The 21,210-nt window shown below is 44.7% G+C and overlaps 1 protein-coding gene across 1 annotated transcript in view; it reads left to right on the forward strand.

Moving 5' to 3' along the window:
* The first annotated feature begins 4,518 nt into the window (after positions 1–4,518).
* The window catches only part of PSMD13 (proteasome 26S subunit, non-ATPase 13), a 40,872-nt gene continuing 24,180 nt past the window's right edge, over positions 4,519–21,210 (forward strand). The window contains exons 1-5 of the mRNA XM_073604677.1: positions 4,519–4,740; positions 7,259–7,337; positions 9,512–9,546; positions 11,738–11,793; positions 17,983–18,026. Of these exons, the coding sequence (XP_073460778.1) occupies positions 4,640–4,740; positions 7,259–7,337; positions 9,512–9,546; positions 11,738–11,793; positions 17,983–18,026 (315 nt within the window). The 5' untranslated portion in view covers positions 4,519–4,639. The remainder of the gene's footprint in view (positions 4,741–7,258; positions 7,338–9,511; positions 9,547–11,737; positions 11,794–17,982; positions 18,027–21,210) is intronic.

The following is a 21,210-nucleotide window of genomic DNA, read 5'->3' on the forward strand; positions in this document are numbered from 1 at the left end:
TTACAAAAAAATACAATAAAATAAAATAATACTAATTAATAAAATTATAACAATAATAATACCAGTATCGGTGCAGATACTGAGCTTTTTTCACAAGAACTAGTGCAAATGCTCCAGTATCTGAAACCAATACCTTTTGCATTGCAATTTGAGCCCATACAAGATTAATGGGCTGAAATCACACTGCAAGGAATCACATGCCATTTGAACAGGAATGCAGTACAATTCCTGTCTGAATCACATGCGGTTTTCCTGCACCGCTTGTCAGCCTGGATTAACCAGGAGCAGTGCGGGAAACTGCATGCAATTCAGGCACTAATCACAGTGAATTCCTGTTCAAAAGCATGCGATTCTTTGCAGTGTGATTTGAGCCTATTCATTTTGTATGGGCTCAAATCGCACTGCAAAGGTACACAGTATCGGGGAGTATGTAAAAAAACAGTATAACTAGGTTCACACTGGTGCGATGCGGGAACCACATCCACACCACTTCAGAATCTCAGGCAGTTCCCACAGCCCTCTGCGATTTGCTGTCGGTGTCAATATAAAGTTAATGACACCCCGAAATTGGTTTGCAGAACGCAGTGCGAAATGTGGAAATCGGATGGAATCTGATTGCATGAGTCTGAACACCCATGCGATTCAATTCCAGTGCGCACCAGAAAAAGGGTCTTGCACTATTTTGGTGCGAATGCGATGTGATTTCCACCATACAAACTGTCCGGCGGAACACGCATCGCACAGACATCTCATGTGATGTGCACAAGAATGCAATGCGAATCACATGCGATGTCTGCAATCTAGACATGTGCATGACGACAAACTTTGTTTTGTTTTGATTCGATAATCTAGTTATTTCATTTTAGTTAAATTCGATTGATTCGTTCAATTCGTATTCAGAGTTTTCAAATTTTCTTCGAATTTACCCATTTTTTTCGATTCGAAACGATCAAATCGATAAATTTTCGAATCGGTCGATGTTGTATGTTTTCCATTCGAGTGCAGCAAAGTTAACAAACAAAAGAAAAATCTTCATCAGATGATTACAATGACTCTTTAAAGTGGTTGTAAACCCTTTTAATTGACTTTTACCTATAGGAAAGCCTAGAATAAGGCTTGCCTATAGGTAGTGGAAATATCTCCTAAACATGCGCCGTTTAGGAGATATTTCACTTGTAGTGCGCCGATGTCGTCATCGGCTCATGCGCTGTGAAGAAACGGACCACCATGCCGTTTCTTCCCCCAGCCTGTGCCGTGACTGACGGCTCCCACGCGCGGGAGTGACGTCACGTGGCTCCGGCTAGTCACAGAGCCTGAGTCAGTGGCCAAGGAAGGAAGAGGGGCGAAGATGGACGCGGCCTGCACAGGGGACAGCGCGGGCTTCGTTTGCAGGTAAGTGTCATATAATGGTCTAGCATATGATGCATACTAGCCCATTATGCTTTTAATTTGCAGGCCTTGCGGGGAGCAAAAGAGGAAGTAAATCCCATTGGGGTTTACTTCCTCTTTAAATCACCTTTGGCTTAACAAAAACAGCATTATCTTTGATTTCAGCAATATGTGAAGTGAGAATTCGACTGGAATTTAATGTAAATTTCGATTTGAATTTCAATCTGAATTTCCTAAATTCGGATGAATTTCGTTATGTTGTTCGGAGCATTCAGTATAATAAGTTTATATTGTAATTCGGGTATTTGGATATATCCGAATCTCCGAATAACGAAAAATTTGTCAGAATATTAATTCGGAACGAAATGAACCGCACATGTCTACTGCAATCGCATTAGTGTGAACCCAGCCTCAGTGTAATCCTAATAATAATAATAATAAATAAATTCCTATTGAGTAAAAGGAAAACAAATTAGCATTTAATTTTTTTTTTTAGCATTAGAACTTCCAAAGATTTGCAAACAGGATCATGGTTTTTTTTTTTTTTTTTTTTTTTTTTTTTTTTTTTAGTTTTGGATAGAGTGGGGATGAATTGGAACACCTGTCAGGCTTTTATTGCTGTCTGTGCCCCTGTTAGGGAGATTTACCCTCTCTATTGGTCCTGGTGACCCTTAGCACCGAAAGTGAGACAAGACACATTTTGACATTACTCTTCTGTGGTTTGCATTGTGAGGCTCTGACATGAGAAAGGGAAATTCTGTAGGGGTTGTCGCCAGAACAGCAAGACAAGGGAAATCTTTCAATGGGGACATTATTTCAGATTTAGAATACTTTTATTGATTCCAAAGGGAAATTAGTGCCATAGTTCTGGTGACAACCAGGGATTTTCCCACTTTGGGGGTCATTACTCTCACTTCCTGTTTTGGCTATGAAACAGGAAGTGAACAGAAATCTCTCCAATGGAACACAGATGGCATAACAATTGACAGGGTTTTTAACCTTCACTTACTCTATCCATAATGAAAAAAATGTTACCTTTAGTTCTACTTTAGACCCCTTTCACACTGGGGCGTTTATCAGGCGCTTTTGGGCTAAAAATAGTGCCTGAAAAATGCCTTCCCTGCAGCCCCAGAGAACCCGAGTGCTTTTACACTGGGGTGGCGCTTTACTGTTAATGCCCCCCTCCGCTGTGTGAAAGTAGCCTTCAAGTGGTTGTAAACTGTTCCATATATCCAGTGAAGTGACCTGCTTCAGAAGATACACAGAGATGAAACAAATCCTCCTACATAAGTTGTACCTGTTTATCTGTAGTCTTCTCTACAGCCATTCAAAGTGTAGAATTTAAAGAGCTTGTCTGAGCTGTCAGAAAAAGGTTGACCAGAGAGCAGAAATTACACTCTGCAGAGCTCAATATGGAGAGCGCTGGGAGCTGATTAGAGGGAAGGGACACACCACCCACCCCTCCACACAGCACACAGGAGCAGAGCTGAGGCTGTCAATCAGCTGGAGGTCCCTCCCCTGTCACCATTTTTCTCTGGGTGTCAGGAAAACTTGTCAGAAGTGACTCATGCTGATAGCAGAGGAAGGAAGCAGCAGACAGAAATGACACTTAGTGCTCTTATCTGAGACAAGCACACACTATAGAGGGATATTCTTTGTTCATATTTCATGTCTGAGGTTTACAACCACTTTAAAAAAAAAAAAGGGGATTTAGAGCTGGTTCACACCAGCGAGATGCGGGAACCAGCGCGATTCCAGTGCCGGTTTCTGCATCGCATAGAACTTGCGGACAGTTCACACTGCCCTATGAAAACCGCTGTGCGTGTCAATAGAAAGTTAATGACACCCCCAGATCGGTTCGCATATCGCAGTGCGAACTGTGAATTCAGACAGGAATCAGATCGCATGTGAACACCCATGCAATCTGATTCTGGTGCGGACAAAAAAAAGGATCCTTCACGATTTTGGTCCGTAAGCAATGCAATCTCTGCCATGCAATCTGTATGGCTAAATTCGCATCGCACAGACATCGTAAGTGATCTGCAATGCAGTGCGAATCACATGCGATGTCTGACATCACACAAGTGCGAACCGGCGCTAAAAAGCCTCTCTTGAATTAGACGCCAAGCAGAGATTCAGCATCAGCAGCCCACCTTTTTACCTCAGTACAGATTTCTTAGAGTGTGTGTCTGGCCAAAAACGTATTTTCTGGATAGAGTGGGGAAGGAATAGAAGTCCTGTCAGCTTTTACTTGTACTTAGGGTCCCCTTACAAAGTTTTACCATCACTTCCTGTCCTGATGACAACGGTTTCGCCATAGAGGAAGTGAAGGGAAATCTTCAGCAGCCTCACAGACAAAAATAAAAAAAAAAAGCTGACAGAGGTTTTAACCCTTTTCTACACTCCTAAAGAAAATCAGTTTTATTGATGTGTTGGAATTGGAGAGTTCTAATCACTTCCTGTCTGATAGAATGTCAAATGGACAGGAAGTGAGGGTAAAGCCCCTTTCACACGGATGTTCTGATTGGTCCGCCTGTCAGTTCTTCAGGTGATCCCGATCGGAACCTACATTCTTCTCTATGGAGCGGTGGATGTAAGCGGTGCTTACGGTGCTAAAAACAGACAGATAGGGATCGAGCTGGAGAACAGCACGCTGTGTCCGTGTCTGCTCTACATCAGCGGAGCAGACACAGACCTATTATCTGTTTGCTCAGCGGGGATCAGTGGAGAGATCCCCTTCTAAACAAGCAGATCTGCTGCCAGAGTCCGCCCCGTGTGAAAGGGGCCTAAAACTTTCTAAAGTAGCCCCAGATAGCAGAAAAAAACTTACAGGAGCTCTAACCCTCCCCCACTCTATGCACAACTAAACAATACTTTGTGTGGACATAAAACAATACTTTGTGTGGACATAAAACAATACTTTGTGTGGACATACACTCCATATATTGCAGAATACACACAGACTTATTGCTACCCAACAGAAATGTGTGTCCTCAGTTTGTCAGATACACTCTATCATTTCTACACATCCTTCATACTACTGAACAGCACAGGCCTGGCACTGACAGTGTAACTTTCTGAGGAGAGAGCAGGCTGAGCCAGTCATGTGATGCACAGCTTTGCTTTACGGCCGGCAGCGCCGCACGTCACCGGAAGTGAGTGTGCAGGTTGCTGAGGACGTTTCCGGTGGTGGCAGGCCGGTGTTTCTTTCACATTTTGTGGGTAGCAGGTTTGGACTCTCTCGGCAAACATGAGGGACGTGACCGCATTTCTACAGCAGCAGCAAAGCCAGAGCTCGTCACCCGAGGTGGCCGGAGTGTGGCACCGACTGGAGGAACTCTACAATAAGAAGTGAGAGAGGAGACTGCCATACATAGACTGTATATCATAGACACTGCCATACATAGACTGTATACTACATAGACCCCACCATATACATAGACTATATACTACATAGACACTACCATATACATAGATTGTATACTACATAGATACCAATATATACATACTGGACACACTGCACATAAAATACACATTGATATACACTGCCATACAATACATACACTAAACATTCATATACTGCCCAAATATTTATATATATATATATATATATATATATATATATACACACACACTCTACTTATCTACGTATACTGCACATTCATATAAACTACCACACATTGCACATACTGTGTGTGTTTATATATATATATATATATATATATATGTACACTATATTGCCAAAAGTATTGGGACACATGAACTTTATTGGCATCCCAGTCTTAGTCTGTAGGGTTCAATATTGAGTTGCCCACCCTTTGCAGCTATAACAGCTTCAACTCTTCTGGGAACGCCGTTCACAAGGTTTAGGAGGGTGTCTATGGGAATGTTTCACCATTCTTCCAGAAGCCATTTGTGAGGTCAGGCACTGATGTTGGACGAGAAGGCCTGGCTCAAAGTCTCCACTCTAATTCATCCCAATGGTGTTCTATTGGGTTGAGGTCAGGACTCTGTGCAGGCCAGTCAAGTTCCTTCACCCCAAACTCGCTCATCCATGTCTTTATGGACCTTGCTTTTTCACTGGTGGCGTTAATGTTGAAACAGAAAGGGGCCATCCCCAAACTGTTCCCACAAATTTGGGAGCATTAAATTGTCTTGCTATACTGACGCCTTAAGAGTAAGGATGGGCTCGGGCGTGTTCGCACACTCCACGTGCAGAGCCTCTCTGCAGCCGCACATCGGGAAAATGTCTCACTGCCTGTGATTAGCGCAGCGCCGTGCTGACCTCCTTGCGGCTCTGCACGTGGAGTGTGCGAACACGCCCGAGCCCATCCTTACTTAAGAGTTCCCTTCACTGGAACTAAGGGGCCAAGCCCAACCCCTGAAAAACAACCCCCCACCATAATACCCCCTCCACCAAATGATTTAGACCAGTGCATAAACCAAGGTCCATAAAGACCTGGATGAGCGAGTTTGGGGTGGAGGAACTTGACTGGCCTGCACAGTGTCCTGACCTCAACCCAATAGAACACCTTTGGAACACATAGACTGTGAGCCAGGCCTTCTCGTCCACATTAGTGCCTGACCTCACAAATGTGCTAATGGGAGGAATAGTGCCCCATCAATGGTGTCAGTGGGAGGAATAGTGCCCCATCAATGGTGTCAGTGGGAGGAATAGTGCCCCTACACTGGTGTCAGCGGAAGGGATAGTGCCCCTACACTGGTGTCAGCGGAAGGGATAGTGCCCCTACACTGGTGTCAGCGGAAGGAATAGTGCCCCTACACTGGTGTCAGCGGAAGGGATAGTGCCCCTACACTGGTGTCAGCGGAAGGGATAGTGCCCCTACACTGGTGTCAGCGGAAGGAATAGTGCCCCTACACTGGTGTCAGCAGAAGGAATAGTGCCCCTACACTGGTGTCAGCGGAAGGAATAGTGCCCCTACACTGGTGTCAGCGGAAGGAATAGTGCCCCTACCCTGGCGTCAGCGGGAGGGATAGTGCCCCTGCCCTGGTGTCAGCGGGAGGGATAGTGCCCCTGCCCTGGCGTCAGCGGGAGAGATAGTGCCCCTGCCCTGGCGTCAGCGGGAGGGATAGTGCCCCTGCCCTGGCGTCAGCGGGAGGGATAGTGCCCCTCCCCTGGCGTCAGCGGGAGGGATAGTGCCCCTCCCCTGGCGTCAGCGGGAGGGATAGTGCCCCTACCCTGGCGTCAGCGGGAGGGATAGTGCCCCTACCCTGGCGTCAGCGGGAGGGATAGTGCCCCTACCCTGGCGTCAGCGGGAGGGATAGTGCCCCTACCCTGGCGTCAGCGGGAGGGATAGTGCCCCTACCCTGGCGTCAGCAGGAGGGATAGTGCCCCATGGGCCATATACAGACAAGCAAAGGGCTGTAGATTGGAGACCGCTGCTCTAAAGCATTAGTTTTAATTTCTCTTGCCTTTTTTGCCTTTATTTTTAACCTGGTAATCCTCCATTAATTTCTCTATTGTATCTATGGGGGCAAACATAGTTATTGCATACTCTGGACTTCAAACATGTCTGCCTTTTGTTCATCAAGACTGCAGCATTGTTGGGGTCATTGGGAGGAATGGTGTTCCGAGGGATGGATAAGATTAGGCAGTGGTTTGGAGTAGAGGAATAAGCGGTACTTGCCTTCTGGTCCCCTGAAGCAGCTCTCGTGCATTGATCACAGGCTTCCCAGTTATACTTGCAAAAGACGAGACCTTTTGCACTACTGGTGCTGCCAAAACATTTCTTTGCTTCAGTTTCTTTTCATGTTCTTTGAAATGTGCAGTTGGAATTAAATTGATAGAATATTGCATGTAGTTTCGGCTATCTGATTTGTGACAGCAGTAAACACATTTTATTTTCAGGTTATGGCATCAACTGACTCTGCAACTGCTGGACTTTGTGCAAGATCCTGAGTGCGTTAAAGGAGATGGACTTATCAAGGTATGGATGGTATCTCATACAAGACCAGTTAATCTTGGAGTAAAGCAAGCAATACACACAAAGATTTTCTCTTGCCGGTTCGCTGTCTGGTCATGAGAAAATCGCTTGATTTCCCCTTTCACCCAAAACAGCATGGATGGAGAAATCTCCACTGCTGGATATTGTATTCAAGCAGCCACAGCAGCGGGCGGTGTCTGAGTACCTGAACATTGACTATAACAGATAGGGGTCAATGTTTGGCTGAGAATTTTCCACCCTACTCCTTCAGTTTTTACATTGGCTTTTGTGGTGCCAACATGGCAACCTGCAGCTCAAATTGATCTGATTCAGCAAGAATCGACTGAAATTTGTGCTGTGTGTGTCTACTTTTAACATCAGTATTTTGCAAATTTACATCCCTGTAATGAGAAACCAAAATTGTGAATAGTGTTGTACTGTGGCAAATGAGTGACGCTCAACCTTGGGTGTAGAAACAAAGAGCATTTATTCCATTGGGGATTAAGGTAAAAATTGAGGCATACAGCAGTCATGAAATGGCCAACCAGTGCACATAGAGAACCACAGCATGAGATGTGAGTACCTGGAGGCTAAAGCCACATGGATGACGGGAGCTCCTGTGTGTGGAGGAGGCCAACTGTGTTTGGGGGCAAGGTGAAAAAGACCACAATCAGAAGGTCCCAGGCTGAGTTGGTAATGTAACCCAGACCGTCGGGGGAGCAGGAATATCTCAGCCTGTGTGGGTGACAGGTTGGAGACACCAGGATGGATGAACAGTGGCCGGGGGCACCATGAAGTGACGGTCTGCTGGAATCTGCGTTCGTCGTTTGAAAATGATGTCAAGGGCTGACGGGAATAGATATTCCCACGGAAGGAAGACTGGCCATGATTTATAAACTGGCATGTCAGGCAGCCCCATTTCCTACACTGAAAGATGCCAACCCAGTTGTCAAAATAACTTCTAATGTCCACCGTTCTATCGTGCTCGGTCTTTTTAGGTATGCTTGGGGCAATGCTATTTCTGAGGGTCCGTTCTCTCCTAAAAACAGCCCGAGGAACTGGCAGTAGGTGGAGACCCAAATTAGGGTCAGAACGAAGGATGGACCAATGTTTTTTGATAATGTTAGTGATGGCCTTAAAATTGCCATTAAAACCCGTGATAAATCTAGGTTGGGCCCAGAAGGAACAATTGTGGTTTTATTATTTGGATGCCCTGTTTGACAGGATTTGAAAGACTCCTGAAGTGTGTCGGGCTAGCCCATGCCAATGCATGTTCTTTGAGCACTTGTGATGAATGGGGTTTTAAATGGTTACGTTTGTGGAGGGTGGAGCATTATAAATGACATAGGCGCCTGGTGGCCCCCCTCTTTTCCTCCCCTTCCCATTCCTATATATTTTTTTGGTATCCACTGCTGACAAGCTTTATTACCTGAAGAAGGGGCTATGCCCTGAAGCATGTAGTCACTTTTGCTTGCACTCTGTTCCCCCTTGCCTTTCAGGCTTCAGCGCCTTCTGGGCCGGCTCCCATGCCTGGCTTTGTCTACGGTTGTTGGATCTTTTCGGCTGTCTCCAGCCAGCCTGTGACATAATTTCTAGACGACGAATGCAGATCCCAGCAGATCCCTGGTGACCCTGGCCACTGTTCATCCATCCTGGTACAGAGGCTGAGATATTGCTGCTTCCCACAACGGTCTGGGTTACATTACCACCTCAGCCTGGGACCTTCTGATTGTGGTCATCTTTTTCACCCCCCCCCCCCAGCGTGGTTTATCGCCTCCACACACTGGAGCTCCCCTGACATCCATGTGGCTTCAGCCTCCAGGTACTCGCATCTCATGCTGTGGTTCTCTATGTGCACTGGTTGGCCGTTCCATGACTGTTGTATGCCTCAATTTTTACCTTCATCCCCAATGGAATAAATGCTCTTTGTTTCTACACCCAAGGTTGAGTTTTACTTTATTTGCCACAGTACAGCGCTATTCCCAATTTTTGGTTCTCCCGTCTCATTGGTCTTTTAGTTTGGGACAGCTGCAGCCCCAGTTTGGCAGCCCTTATCCACTTGAGCAGTTCCCCATGCCCTGGGTCATTGTTTACATCCCTGTAATGCCTGTTCAGATCTAAAATTGTTTTATAAACAGCTGTAATGTATGTAATTCTATTCTGTTGTCTTTCCACAGCTTTACGAAAACTTTATCAGTGATTTTGAGCACAGGTAAGAGCATATCTTTTTACTAGGCAATGTCCTACAATCTTGTTGCTGCTTATCTCACATGCACAGTCTCTCTTGGATGTAAAAGCTTCTGCTAGAATAGCTGGCTAAGCTCTGGCTAAGTTACATAGGAGAATTTCAGTTTTTTTAGGAACTTGAGAAATTTTAAGAATGCTTCTTTTGCTATAAATATCATTTCTATTAAGTGAAGGAGTCATGTTGTAGTTTGGCCATTATTACAGTTTAAAGCACCCATTATGCACCTACCTACCTCCTTGGAGAATAGAGCAGTTAGTACACAACTTACAGCCAATGTATGAAGTACCATGTAAAGTTTTTTTCAGTGGCCACTTTGAGGTACACCTGTCTAGTATAATGTTGGACTTGCTTTAACCTTCAAAACAGCTTACATTTTGTAGCATAAACTTAAGAAGGTGCTACAAATTATTCTTATGGATTTTAGTCAATGCTCACATGATAGTGTAACACATGTTCTACCTTGTCGCACAGGATTCATGTTGTGTAAGCCAAAATGTGTATACTTATTTTCAGCCCTCTCCAGTTCAGTCATGTGATCCCGTGTTAGTCAGTGGGGGCTACAGGGGAGAGGAGAGAGAACTCAACTGCTGGGAATTCTGGGAGTGGTGAAGTCATCGATGGACTTCAATGTCCCAACTGTTGTCATCGCTCCCTCCTTTTCTGCAGCCCCCACTGACTGACACAGATCACATGACTGGAGTAGGCTGAAAACCGGTAAATATACTCTTTTTTTAACACAGGTTAGTCAGCATAGGTAGCAGGATGGAAAGGGGGCATTTTTAAGGCTAGTTAGTGTTGGGCAGGAATGCTGCTTTAACCCCTTGCCGACCATATAACATAGATATACGGTGGCAAGGTGGCTCTGCTTTGCAAGATCACATACCTAGTATGTGATGTGGCACTTCCAGGTAGGGGCGTGCCACCGAGCCGCCAACAAACCGGGCTCTGCTGTGACTTTCCACAGCAGATGCTGATCAGAGGGTGCCGGCCAATAGATTACCACCAGCACCCGTCGATCGTCCGGAGCACACAAGTAATGGATTTACTTTCCCCGCAAATCAGGGAATGAAATCAAAAACTTCCCCTAGTAAAAGCACCACACACTGTTAACATAAACACTGACTAGACACACATTTATCACTTTGATCACCCTAGATGTATAACCATTTCCCAGCCAGTGTCATTAGTAAAGTGACAGTGCATATTTTTAGCACTGATCACTGTATTAGTGTCACTGGTTCCCAAAAAGTGTCGGTGTCAGAATTTTCACAGCAATATCGCAGTCCTGCTATAGGTTGCTGATCACCGCCATTACTAGTAAAAAAAAAAATGAATAAAAATATCCCATAGTTTGTAAACACTATAACTTTTGCGTAAACCAATCAATCAAAATAAGCTTATTGGGGTTTTTTATTTTTTAACAAAAGTGTGAGCAGAATACATATTGACCTACATTTTATAAAGAAGTATGTTTTTTTTTTTTTTTTTCAACTTTTATATTGGATCTGTTTTATAGCAGAAAGTAAAAAATAGTTATTTTTTCAAAATTGTTTAGTCCTTATATTTTTTTTTTTTTTTCGCTATTAAAAAAAAAAAAAAAAAAAATGCAGAGGTGATCAAATACCACCAAAAGAAAGCTGTATATGTGGGGGAAAAAAAAAGACTTAAATTTACTTTGGGTACAGTGTCGTACAACTGCGAAATTGTCAGTTAAAGTAACGCACTGCTGTATCGCAAAAAATGGCCTGGTCATGAAGGAGGAGGGTAAATCTTCCAGAGAACAAGTGGTTAAAGAGATATTAAAGGCTATGTTATTTTTTTACTTCAGCAAAGGAAATGTTATTTATCTGCTCTCTGCAACGATATTGCACAGAGTAACCCCTACCTCCACTTCTCGGGTTTATAAATGTTTCTAATGCATCACGTTTCAATGACTGATGACCAATCCTATACTTCAATCTGTACATCAATACTCTTCGCACAATATTAAGCCTGTTAATGTTTATTTAAATTAGTTATATTTAAAACTATAATTTTGCATCGTTCACATTAAGCTCTAAATCCTTATAAATTTTCCAAGACCCACCACCTTCAGATTTTCACGTAATAATTTATGTTCTTCTCATTCATATGGGTTTTTTCTTTTTCTTTTCAGAATTAACCCATTGTCTCTGGTTGAAATAATCCTTCATGTAGTGAGACAAATGACAGGTGAGAAGTTTTACACTAATATTGTAACTAACCTGGGTAAGAGTGTTCTTTTAACCACTGGCTGGAAGACCAGGATTTCTTTATCGTACATCATGGGACACAGAGCACCATAATAATGACTATGTGGGTTATACGCTTACCTTTAGGTGATTGGACACTGGCAACCAATAGTAAGACGGTTCCTCCCATATAACCCCTCCTACACAGGAAGTGCCTCAGTTTTTTCGCTAGTGTCTTGAAAGTGATGGTCATGGCTGTTGAAGCTCTTCAGTTTCTTCAAAGAAATGTCCCACTGAGGATGTTATAATCGGATGGCTTACTAAGCTAAAGTGGATGGTACCCGAACTTCGGTTCAAGAACGAGGTGTTGGTTGTAATGTGTCCTTTTTAGGCGCTGGACCCTTGTTAAAGTTGGTATTCCTGGTCAATCTTGCCCAAGGAAACCATAAAGGGTGCTTTACAGGTCCAGGGGTGTGGACCCCAATATGGGGGACCCAGTCCCTGAAGGTCCTTAGAGGCGCTACCCGCCGTGATGGGGGAAGATTGGGCCTGGCAAGACAAGCCCTGCTGCTTGGGATGGTGAGTACTCCCTTTGGGGCCTTTTTATATATATATATATATATATATATATATATATATATATATATATATATATATATATATATATATATTATATAAAATTTCCCCTTGTAAAACTGCTAGTATAAGCCTTGAGCCTGTGCCAGGATTACAGAGGCCGGTTTGGTGCGTATTTTTAAAAATGTTTGCATGCGCGTCACCGGCGTGCGCCGCCGCTATTCGCGTCACAGGTGCGGCGCGAGCGTGAGGACTGCGCATGCGGTAGGCGGGTCGCCGATCGCTGATGCGCTCGCTCTCATGCTAGTGTTTTTAAGCATGGAGCTCCTGGCGTGCGCATGGAGGAGTGAATGGTGGGCACATGAGCCTGGTGATCTTGGACACAGCGGTGACAGATTAAAAACTAATTGTAGTTTGTGGGGAGTACTCCTTTTTAGTTTCCTCGTGTGTAAGCAATGTCTTCCAAAAAACGAGGAACAGGGAACAAGGCAAGCACAGGGGTAAGAGTCCCTCCACAAAAGACAGGAGACCAACCCCATGCTGATGCAGCCTCAGTTTCTCCTGAAGGACCTGCAGCTTCTGACCTGGCTGAGCCATTGCACTTGTCAGGCATAGTAGCCACTACCAATGTACCTGCCCCGGCTTATGTTACAAAGGATGATTTGGCATCTGCCTTAGCGGGTCTTGAAGGCAAAATAGCTGACATGATTGCCTCTGTAACACAGGGGGGAAGGAAGCGTAATAGATCTCCCTCGCCTGGGCCAAGTGGTGAGTCACTAGAGCCCCAGGACTCTTATAGCCAGATGGGTCCAGGTAACCTGGAACCAGAATGGGCAGAGGATCCAGAGGAGGTGATCATGAAGGACCAGGAGGTAGGAGAGGCTGAAGATTCCTCGGCTGAGGACTCTGGCTCTGAGGAGCCAATTTCAGCCTCCCATTGCCAGAAATTTTTTATCCAATCTCTAATGGAGATGGTACGAATTGGGTTTAAGTTACCCCTGGTTCAGGAGTCTGCACTCTCTTCTTCCACTCTGGGATCTTTGCGACATAAACAAATTTCCCAAGCCTTTCCCTTGCATCCGTTACTGGAGCAGGTGATTTATGCGGACTGGAAGCATCCTGACAGGATATACTTACCTCCCAAAAGGTTTTCTGTTTTATACCCTATGGAGGAGAGGTTTAGGAAGAATTGGAGCACACCTTTGGTAGACGCTGCCATATCTTCTGTGAATAAAAACCTAACCTGTCCAGTGGATAATGCCCAGGTTTTCAAGGATCCGGCTGATAAAAAGCTAGAGTCCTTATTGAAGTCCTCCTTCTCGGTTGCCAGTGCAGCAGTTCAGCCTGCTATTGCAGCCATTGGGATTTGTCAATCCTTAAAGGATCGCTTTAAGAGGATAGTAAAGAACATACCTGGCCTGGAGGAATCTGCTGAGGAACGATCAGAGATCCCTCAGGCCTTGTGTTTTTCGGTAGACGCTTTAAAGACTTTATCCAACAGATGTCTCGTTTTGCGTTACTATCAGTTCATATGCGCCCAGTATTGTGGCTAAAGAACTGGTCTGCTGAGACGCCATGTAAAAGGCTACTTGCTGCTTTTCCGTTTCAGGAAGAGCGCCTGTTTGGCGAAGATCTGGATAAATATATCCAAAAGATCTCTGAAGGGAAAGAGCGCTCTGCTTCCTATTAAAAGGAAGGGGAAACAGCCCTCTTATAAAATTCCTAATCCTCCAGGGCCTGGTGCCTCTTCCCCTAAGCGGTATCAACGACCTCAGCCGTCTGGGTTTAAAACCCCAGGGTCAGAAAAAACCCTGGACCCAAAAGCCACCCAAGCCCAACTCCAAGTCTACCTTGTGAAGGGGCGCCCCCGCTCTCATGGGTGGGGGGCAGGCTTCGGCTGTTTGGGGAGGCCTGGGAAGAACTGGTTCAAGACAGATGGGTCATTTCCACTGTAAAGAATGGTTACAGAATAGAGTTCCGGGAGGTTCCCCCGAACCGCTTTCTACACTCAAGGGTCCCGGCGCATCCAGAGAAAAGAAGTTGCCTACTCCTAGCTTTACACCATCTGCTGATGCAGGGAGTAATTGTAAAGGTCCCGCACGAGGAAAGATTCAAGGGGTTTTACTCAAACCTATTCACCGTGCCGAAACCAAATGGGGAAGTAAGGCCCATTTTGGACCTCAAGGCTCTTAACTTCTTTGTAGACGTCCGATCTTTCCGCATGGAGTCGGTTCGTTCAGTAATAAGGTCCCTGAGAAAGGGAGACTATTTGGCATCCATAGATATCAAGGATGCGTACCTTCATGTGCCGATCTTTGGTCCACACCAAACGTTCTTACGTTTCGCTGTAGAGGACAGTAATTTCCAGTTTGTGGCACTGCCTTTCGGTCTAGCCACGGCCCCCAGGGTCTTCACAAAGGTTCTGGCCCCAGTATTGGCTTCCCTAAGATCTCAAGGAGTCTCCATAATAGGATACCTGGATGATCTACTTCTAAGGGAAAGCTCTCGCCCTACACTAGTTCTAAACGTGTCAAGTACAGTGCGGGTCTTACAACGCCTAGGTTGGGTACTAAATTTTGACAAGTCAGCTCTTTGTCCGACCCAAACCTTGGTGTATCTGGGTCTGGTCTTGGACACCGCCCAAGAAAAACTGTTTCTTCCGCCCTTAAAGGTCGCCTCCATAGTGGAACTTGTAAAGAAGGTGAAAAAAGAACCAACACCTTCTGTTCGGCTGTGCATGAGGTTATTGGGCAAGATGGTGTCATCTTTCAGCGCAGTGCCATATGCACAGTTCCACTCAGAGTGTTCCAGAACAGTATCCTGAAAGCCTGGGACAAGTCTGCTCGAACCTTGGATCAACCAATGGTTCTATCTCCACAGGTTCTATGGAACCTCTCTTGGTGGTTAAGAACCAGCAACTTAAAAAGAGGGAAGTCTTTCCCACCAGTAGCCTGGAGAGTGGTGACCACGGACGCCAGTCTTCTCGGCTGGGGAGCAGTCCTAGAGGAAGCGTCTGTCCAGGGAGTATGGTCCCAGACAGAAAAGACTCTGCCCATCAATCTACTGGAGATTCGGGCAGCCCATCTGGCCGTGCGATTCTGGACGTCCAGATTGCGGGGTTTTCTGGTCAGAGTTCAGTCCGACAACTCCACAGTAGTGGCGTATATCAACCACGAGGGAGGTACCAGGAGTCGGGCAGCCCAAAGAGAAGTAAATCATATACTAACCTGGGCAGAAAAACATGTGCCGTTTCTGTCGGCAGTGTTTATCCTGGGGGTGGACAATTGGCAGGCGGATTTCCTGAGTCGCCAAAAATTGTTACCAGGGGAATGGTCCCTGCATCCCGAGGTTTTTCTACAGATCTGCCAATACTGGGGGACCCCAGATGTGGATCTGCTGGCATCCAGATTCAATGCCAAACTGGACAGGTTTGTGTCCAGGACCAAGGATCCGCTTGCTGTCGAGATAGATGCATTAGTGGTTCCTTGGGATCAGTTTTCTCTGATATATGCCTTCCCTCCGATCCAAATTCTGTCACACTTACTACGCAGAATACGGGAGGAACGGAAGCCGGTGATCTTAGTGGCCCCAGCGTGGCCCAGGAGATCATGGTACTCGGAGATTGTGAAGTTGGCAGTAGGAGATTCGTTGGTTCTTCCTTGCCGCCCAGACCTGTTGTCTCAAGGGCCCATATTCCATCCTTCTTTACGGTTGCTGAATTTGATGGCCTGGCTATTGAGACCAGACTATTGAAAGACCGTGGTATTATGGGTTTAGTCTTGTCCACTTTGATAAACGCTAGAAAGTCAGTTTCTAGGGCTATCTATTACAGAGTATGGAAGTCATACATTTCTTGGTGTGAGAAAAGGAAATGGAACCCTTGTAGGTATGTGATTGGAAGAGTTCTCGCTTTTCTCCAAACAGGAGTAGACTTGCAGCTCGCTTTAGGGACAATTAAGGGACAGATTTCGGTCTTATCGTTTTTTTTCCAGAGACCAATTGCATTTCATTCTTTGGTGCGAACCTTTGTCAAGGGAGTAACACACCTGGTTCTTCATCATGACCGAGTGGTCATGCGTCCTCGTCCGGATTTTCTACCAAAGGTAGTTTCCAAATTTCATTTGAATCAGGATATCATTTTACCTTCCTTTTTTCCAAACCCTAAAACTAGGGAGGAAAGGTCGCTTCACTCACTGGATGTGGTGAGAGCGATAAAAGTTTACTTAGAGATGTCGGCTCCCTTTCGGAAAACTGACTGTCTTTTTGTCTTGCCTGAGGGTCCTAAAAGAGGACAGCCGGCAACAAGTTCATCTATATCCAGGTGGATTCTCCAGACTATTGTCCAGGTGTATGGATTAAAGCGCAGGGTTCCACCCCGGGATTTAAAAGCACACTCCACTAGAAGAGTTAGTGCATCATGGGCAGTACGCCAGCAGGTGTCTATGGCTCAGGTTTGCAAAGCAGCCGTTTGGTCTTCAGTTCATACGTTCACCAGGTTTAACCAGGTGGATGTGAGATCTCAAAATGTGACTGTTTTTGGCCACAGCGTGTTGCAGGCTGCTTTATAATCTCAGATCCATTGGGTCTAGGGATGATGTGTTCCCCCCCCTCAGATGCATTGCTTTAGGACATCCCACATAGTCATTATTATGGTGCTCTGTGTCTCGTGATGTACGATAAAGAAAAATGTTTTTTTAAAACAGCTTACCTGTAAAATCCTTTTCTTGGAGTACATCACGGGACACAGAGGTCCCTCCCCTCTTTTTCTGGGATCGTCATTGCTTGCTACAAAACTGAGGCACTTCCTGTGTAGGAGGGGTTATATGGGAGGAACCGTCTTGCTATTGGTTGCCAGTGTCCAATCACCTAAAGGTAAGCGTATAACCCACATAGTCATTATTATGGTGCTCTGTGTCCCGTGATGTACTCCAAGAAAAGGATTTTACAGGTAAGCTGTTTTAAAAATCCATTTTTTAACACCTTCCCACCCACCCTGGCATCACTTTAAAAGACCACCGGGGGTGGGGGTGGGGGGGGGAGATCAGCCAATCACCTGACCACTGTGATAGGCTCGCAGTGGTCACGTGAGTCAGAGTCGGTCTCCGCCAGCTGCTGATCATTAGTGGTGACCAAGAGCTGTGCTCTCAGTACAGACACATTGGCCACCCAGCAACTGATATGTGCGGCATGTGAGTGGTAAAGCCCACCCTATTCCTGTCGCACATATGCGTTAGGCAGTCATAAAGGGATTAAGCACATTGCCAAATGCTATAGATGTAAAGCAGTCACCCAGTCACTTCCTCAGCATGCCAAAAAACATTTTGGGTGTCTATTTTACCAAAAATTAGGAATTTTGTGTTCACTGAAACAAACCTTTTTACTGAAAAAACGTGCGCTAATATCATGACATTAAAAATTTGGTACAACCATCATTTTATTCTCCTACTTTGCTTTCAAAAGATATAATTATTTATTTATTTTTTTTTTGTTGAAAACAAAAAAAATGTCTTTGGTAGAAAAACAATTAAGGACTTGTCAGGTGTATGACATTTTAGAGACAATGAATTATAACTGTATAAACATTTTTTACTTTTTTTTTTTTTTTTTCCCCTAGATCCCACAGTAGCACTTAGTTTTCTAGAAAAGACTCGGGAGAAGGTAAGCAGGTTTTTGCAGTTTGTTTATATTTACTAAATGATGCTTAAAGTGGAAGTGCAGGCGAATCCTGTCTAATCTGAAATCTGCTCCCACCCCAATTCTGAAGTGGGATACACACTATGCAAGTTTTGTTCGATTTCCTTTAGATTTTACCTTCAACTAAATGTAGTGCAAGGGCCTGCCTGATTACATACAAATTGAAAATGTTTAGGTTTGACCTCATATTAAATGGTTTTGGTAAATTTAAAGGAAAACATCTAGAGAGAACTGTATAGTGTGTATCCAGCTTAAGACCTGTACTGACTAGTCTGTAGAGGAAGGCCGTCTATACTTGCCAATTCTAAGGGCAGTCTGGTCCAGTCACATGATCAGCTCCCGGGAGAGGAGAGCAATGCAAATGGCTGCAATGCCTGGGCGGTGATATCACCCATAGGCTACCTGTTGTTTGTCCCTCCTCCCTTCTGAAGCCGCTACTGGGAGCTGATTACATGACCGGACCAGAGCGCGATTAGAATAGGTAAATATAGACATTTTTCTTCTACAGGCTAGTTAGTATAGGTCCTAGAATGGGGGTATGAGCAGGTTTAAGATTAGATTGAATTAGCCCAGACTGCCACATTATTAATGCAGTATTGTTCTGCATGATTCAGCTGAGTAAATACAGTCGAGCTGTAGGGGGCAGCGATAAGGCTATATGCGTCCTTTTTTTTTTTTTCAGATAAACTGATAAATTCAAAGTTTTAATGCGTGCATGTGGTCTTTTTTACTTGTCAGAATCTGTATTTCTTTTCAGCCAGTCTTGTAAATCACAAAACTATGCCACACTGGACAGCTAGGCAGCTGACAGGTTTGCAGCTCCCCCTCACAGCTCTCTGCTTTATAGCCTGCTGTCTAGAGCAGTGTTTCTCAATTTCAGACCTCAAGGCGCACCAACAGGTCATGTTTTCAGGCTCTCTATTATTTTGCACAGGTGATTTGATCAGTTTCACTGCCTTAGTAATTACCACAGCCATTTCATCTGAGGGCAAACATGACCTGTTGGTGTGCCTTGAGGACTGGATTGAGAAACGCTGGTCTAGACAATGGGTTGGATTTATTAAAACTGGAGAGTGAAAATCTGGTGGTGCTGTGTAGTGTAGCCAATTGGCTTCTAACCTCAGCTTGCTTAATTAAGCTTTGACCAAAAAAAAAAAAACCTGGAAGCTGATTGGTTTCTGTGCAGAGCTGCACCATATTTTTCACTCTTTGGTTTTAGTAAATCAACCCCAAATGAATCAGAGTCCTCACAGTGATGGCTCCTTTTACAAAGGAGCAGAAGGATGTCAAGGAAAGCTGTAATGCTGAACCCACAAATATTAAGTCCTCTTATTGACTGTATTTTGTGTCATAGATATGTGTGAGTACCAACGCTTTTGGCATGTAAAACAGTTTACATATGTGTGTAATAAAGTGTAACTCTGGGCAAAATCAAAAGTGGCATATGTGATGCAATCTGTCTGTAACATTAACACTGCAGTTGAGTTCCTTCTGTACTAGAGCTGCACGATTCTGGCCAAAATGAGAATCATGATTTTTTTTTACTTGGAATAAAAAGATCACGATTCTCACAACGTAATTTTTTTTTTTTTTAGGAGAGAGAGGCATTGATAGAGAGGGATTGATAGAGAGAGATTGATTTATTGAGAGCTTCTCCTCTCAGGTGTCTCCCTCTTCTTTCAAGTGACCCCCCCTTTCCCTCTCAAGTACCCCCCTATCCTCCTTTCACGTGCCCCTACTTATCTCAGGTGTCCCCCTTTTCCCGCTCTCCCTAGTGATCTCCCTCCCCCTCTCAGGTGCCCCCCCATCCCAGGATATGTTGGGTGTCCCCCCTCCGTGTCTCTTTTTCAGGTGTCCCCCCTCCCTATCTCTTGTTGTGTTCCCCCTCTGTCAGGTGTCACGTCACCTGCTGCTGGATCTTGCCATCCTCTGTCACCACCCAGTGTGTTGTGGCCCCAGTGGGACACACCTGGCACAGCAGGCAGAGCACCCCAAGCAGAGACCCCCATCCGGGGAATCTGGTCAGGGCTCCGGTCTCGGGTGGGGGGGGGGGCTGTACAGCCCGCTCCTGCTCTCCGCCATGTTTCCCGCTGACATCACACGCTCGGACGCACACAGAAAGAGGAAGTGCCCACCGCCATCTTGGTAGAGGCAACGTCCTCTACCTACTAACATGGGGGGGCGCCCCTGTCACTCTGTTATACTTACCGACCAATCACATTCTTCTTTGCTGATGTCAGACGTTTCACATTGGCTCCGATGGCTTTCCCTACGCTCCGAAACAGGCGCGCGCTTTAAATGGTCAGAATCGTAGAATTGTTCAAATCCAGGGTTTCGATCATGGTGGGTTAATTGTGCAGCTCTACTCTGTACATAGTTTTTTTACCTTTTCGATGCTGCCAGTAGATCCATTATTTTTCCTCTTCCTGTAATAGGACAGTGCTGTTACCACTGAAATTAAAGGCAAAAAATAAAACAATATGCAGTACAGGCAGGTTTCTCTACAATTTATCCCTTTGAACCTGTTGTCACCAACGTAAAGCAGCCGGAGCGTTTACACATACCTTGCATTCATGTACACTTGTAAAGCCGCCCAAACACTACTACCACAACCACCAGAAAGCCATAATTTTATGGTTGACATTAAACTGATGTGCTGTAAAAGCTTTTAAAGCATCACCTATGGACCGTTTTGGGTAAAAAAGTTTGTCGCAGTTTCTCAGGTTTGACATGTTTAGTATCTATTTACTTGATGCAACCTCATCTTTTATATTTTTCCCCCAAAAATCAGTAATCTATTGTATTCGTGTGCAGTAAAATTTAACTTGTAATATACTTTTTTTTTTTTTCCTGAAAATTTGTGTTTGATGAACCATTGTGCTAATATCGTGTGACATAAAAAATTGGAACTACCACCATTTTATTTTCCGGAGTCTCTGCTTTCAGAAAATAGATAATGGGGATTTAACTAATAGAACTAACAAACCTAGAATATGCATGTTAACATGTATTTAAAAAAAAAAAAAAGCATGTACAGAATATCATCTGAAATTCACTCAATTCTTAACACTTGTTGTAGGCTAAAAAATACACCTAGGGGAATTTACTAAGACTGGAGCAGCTGTGTATGGCAACAAATTTTTTTTTT

This window comes from Aquarana catesbeiana, linkage group LG11 (genome assembly GCF_042186555.1).
Source record: "Aquarana catesbeiana isolate 2022-GZ linkage group LG11, ASM4218655v1, whole genome shotgun sequence".
Taxonomy (NCBI): domain Eukaryota; kingdom Metazoa; phylum Chordata; class Amphibia; order Anura; family Ranidae; genus Aquarana; species Aquarana catesbeiana.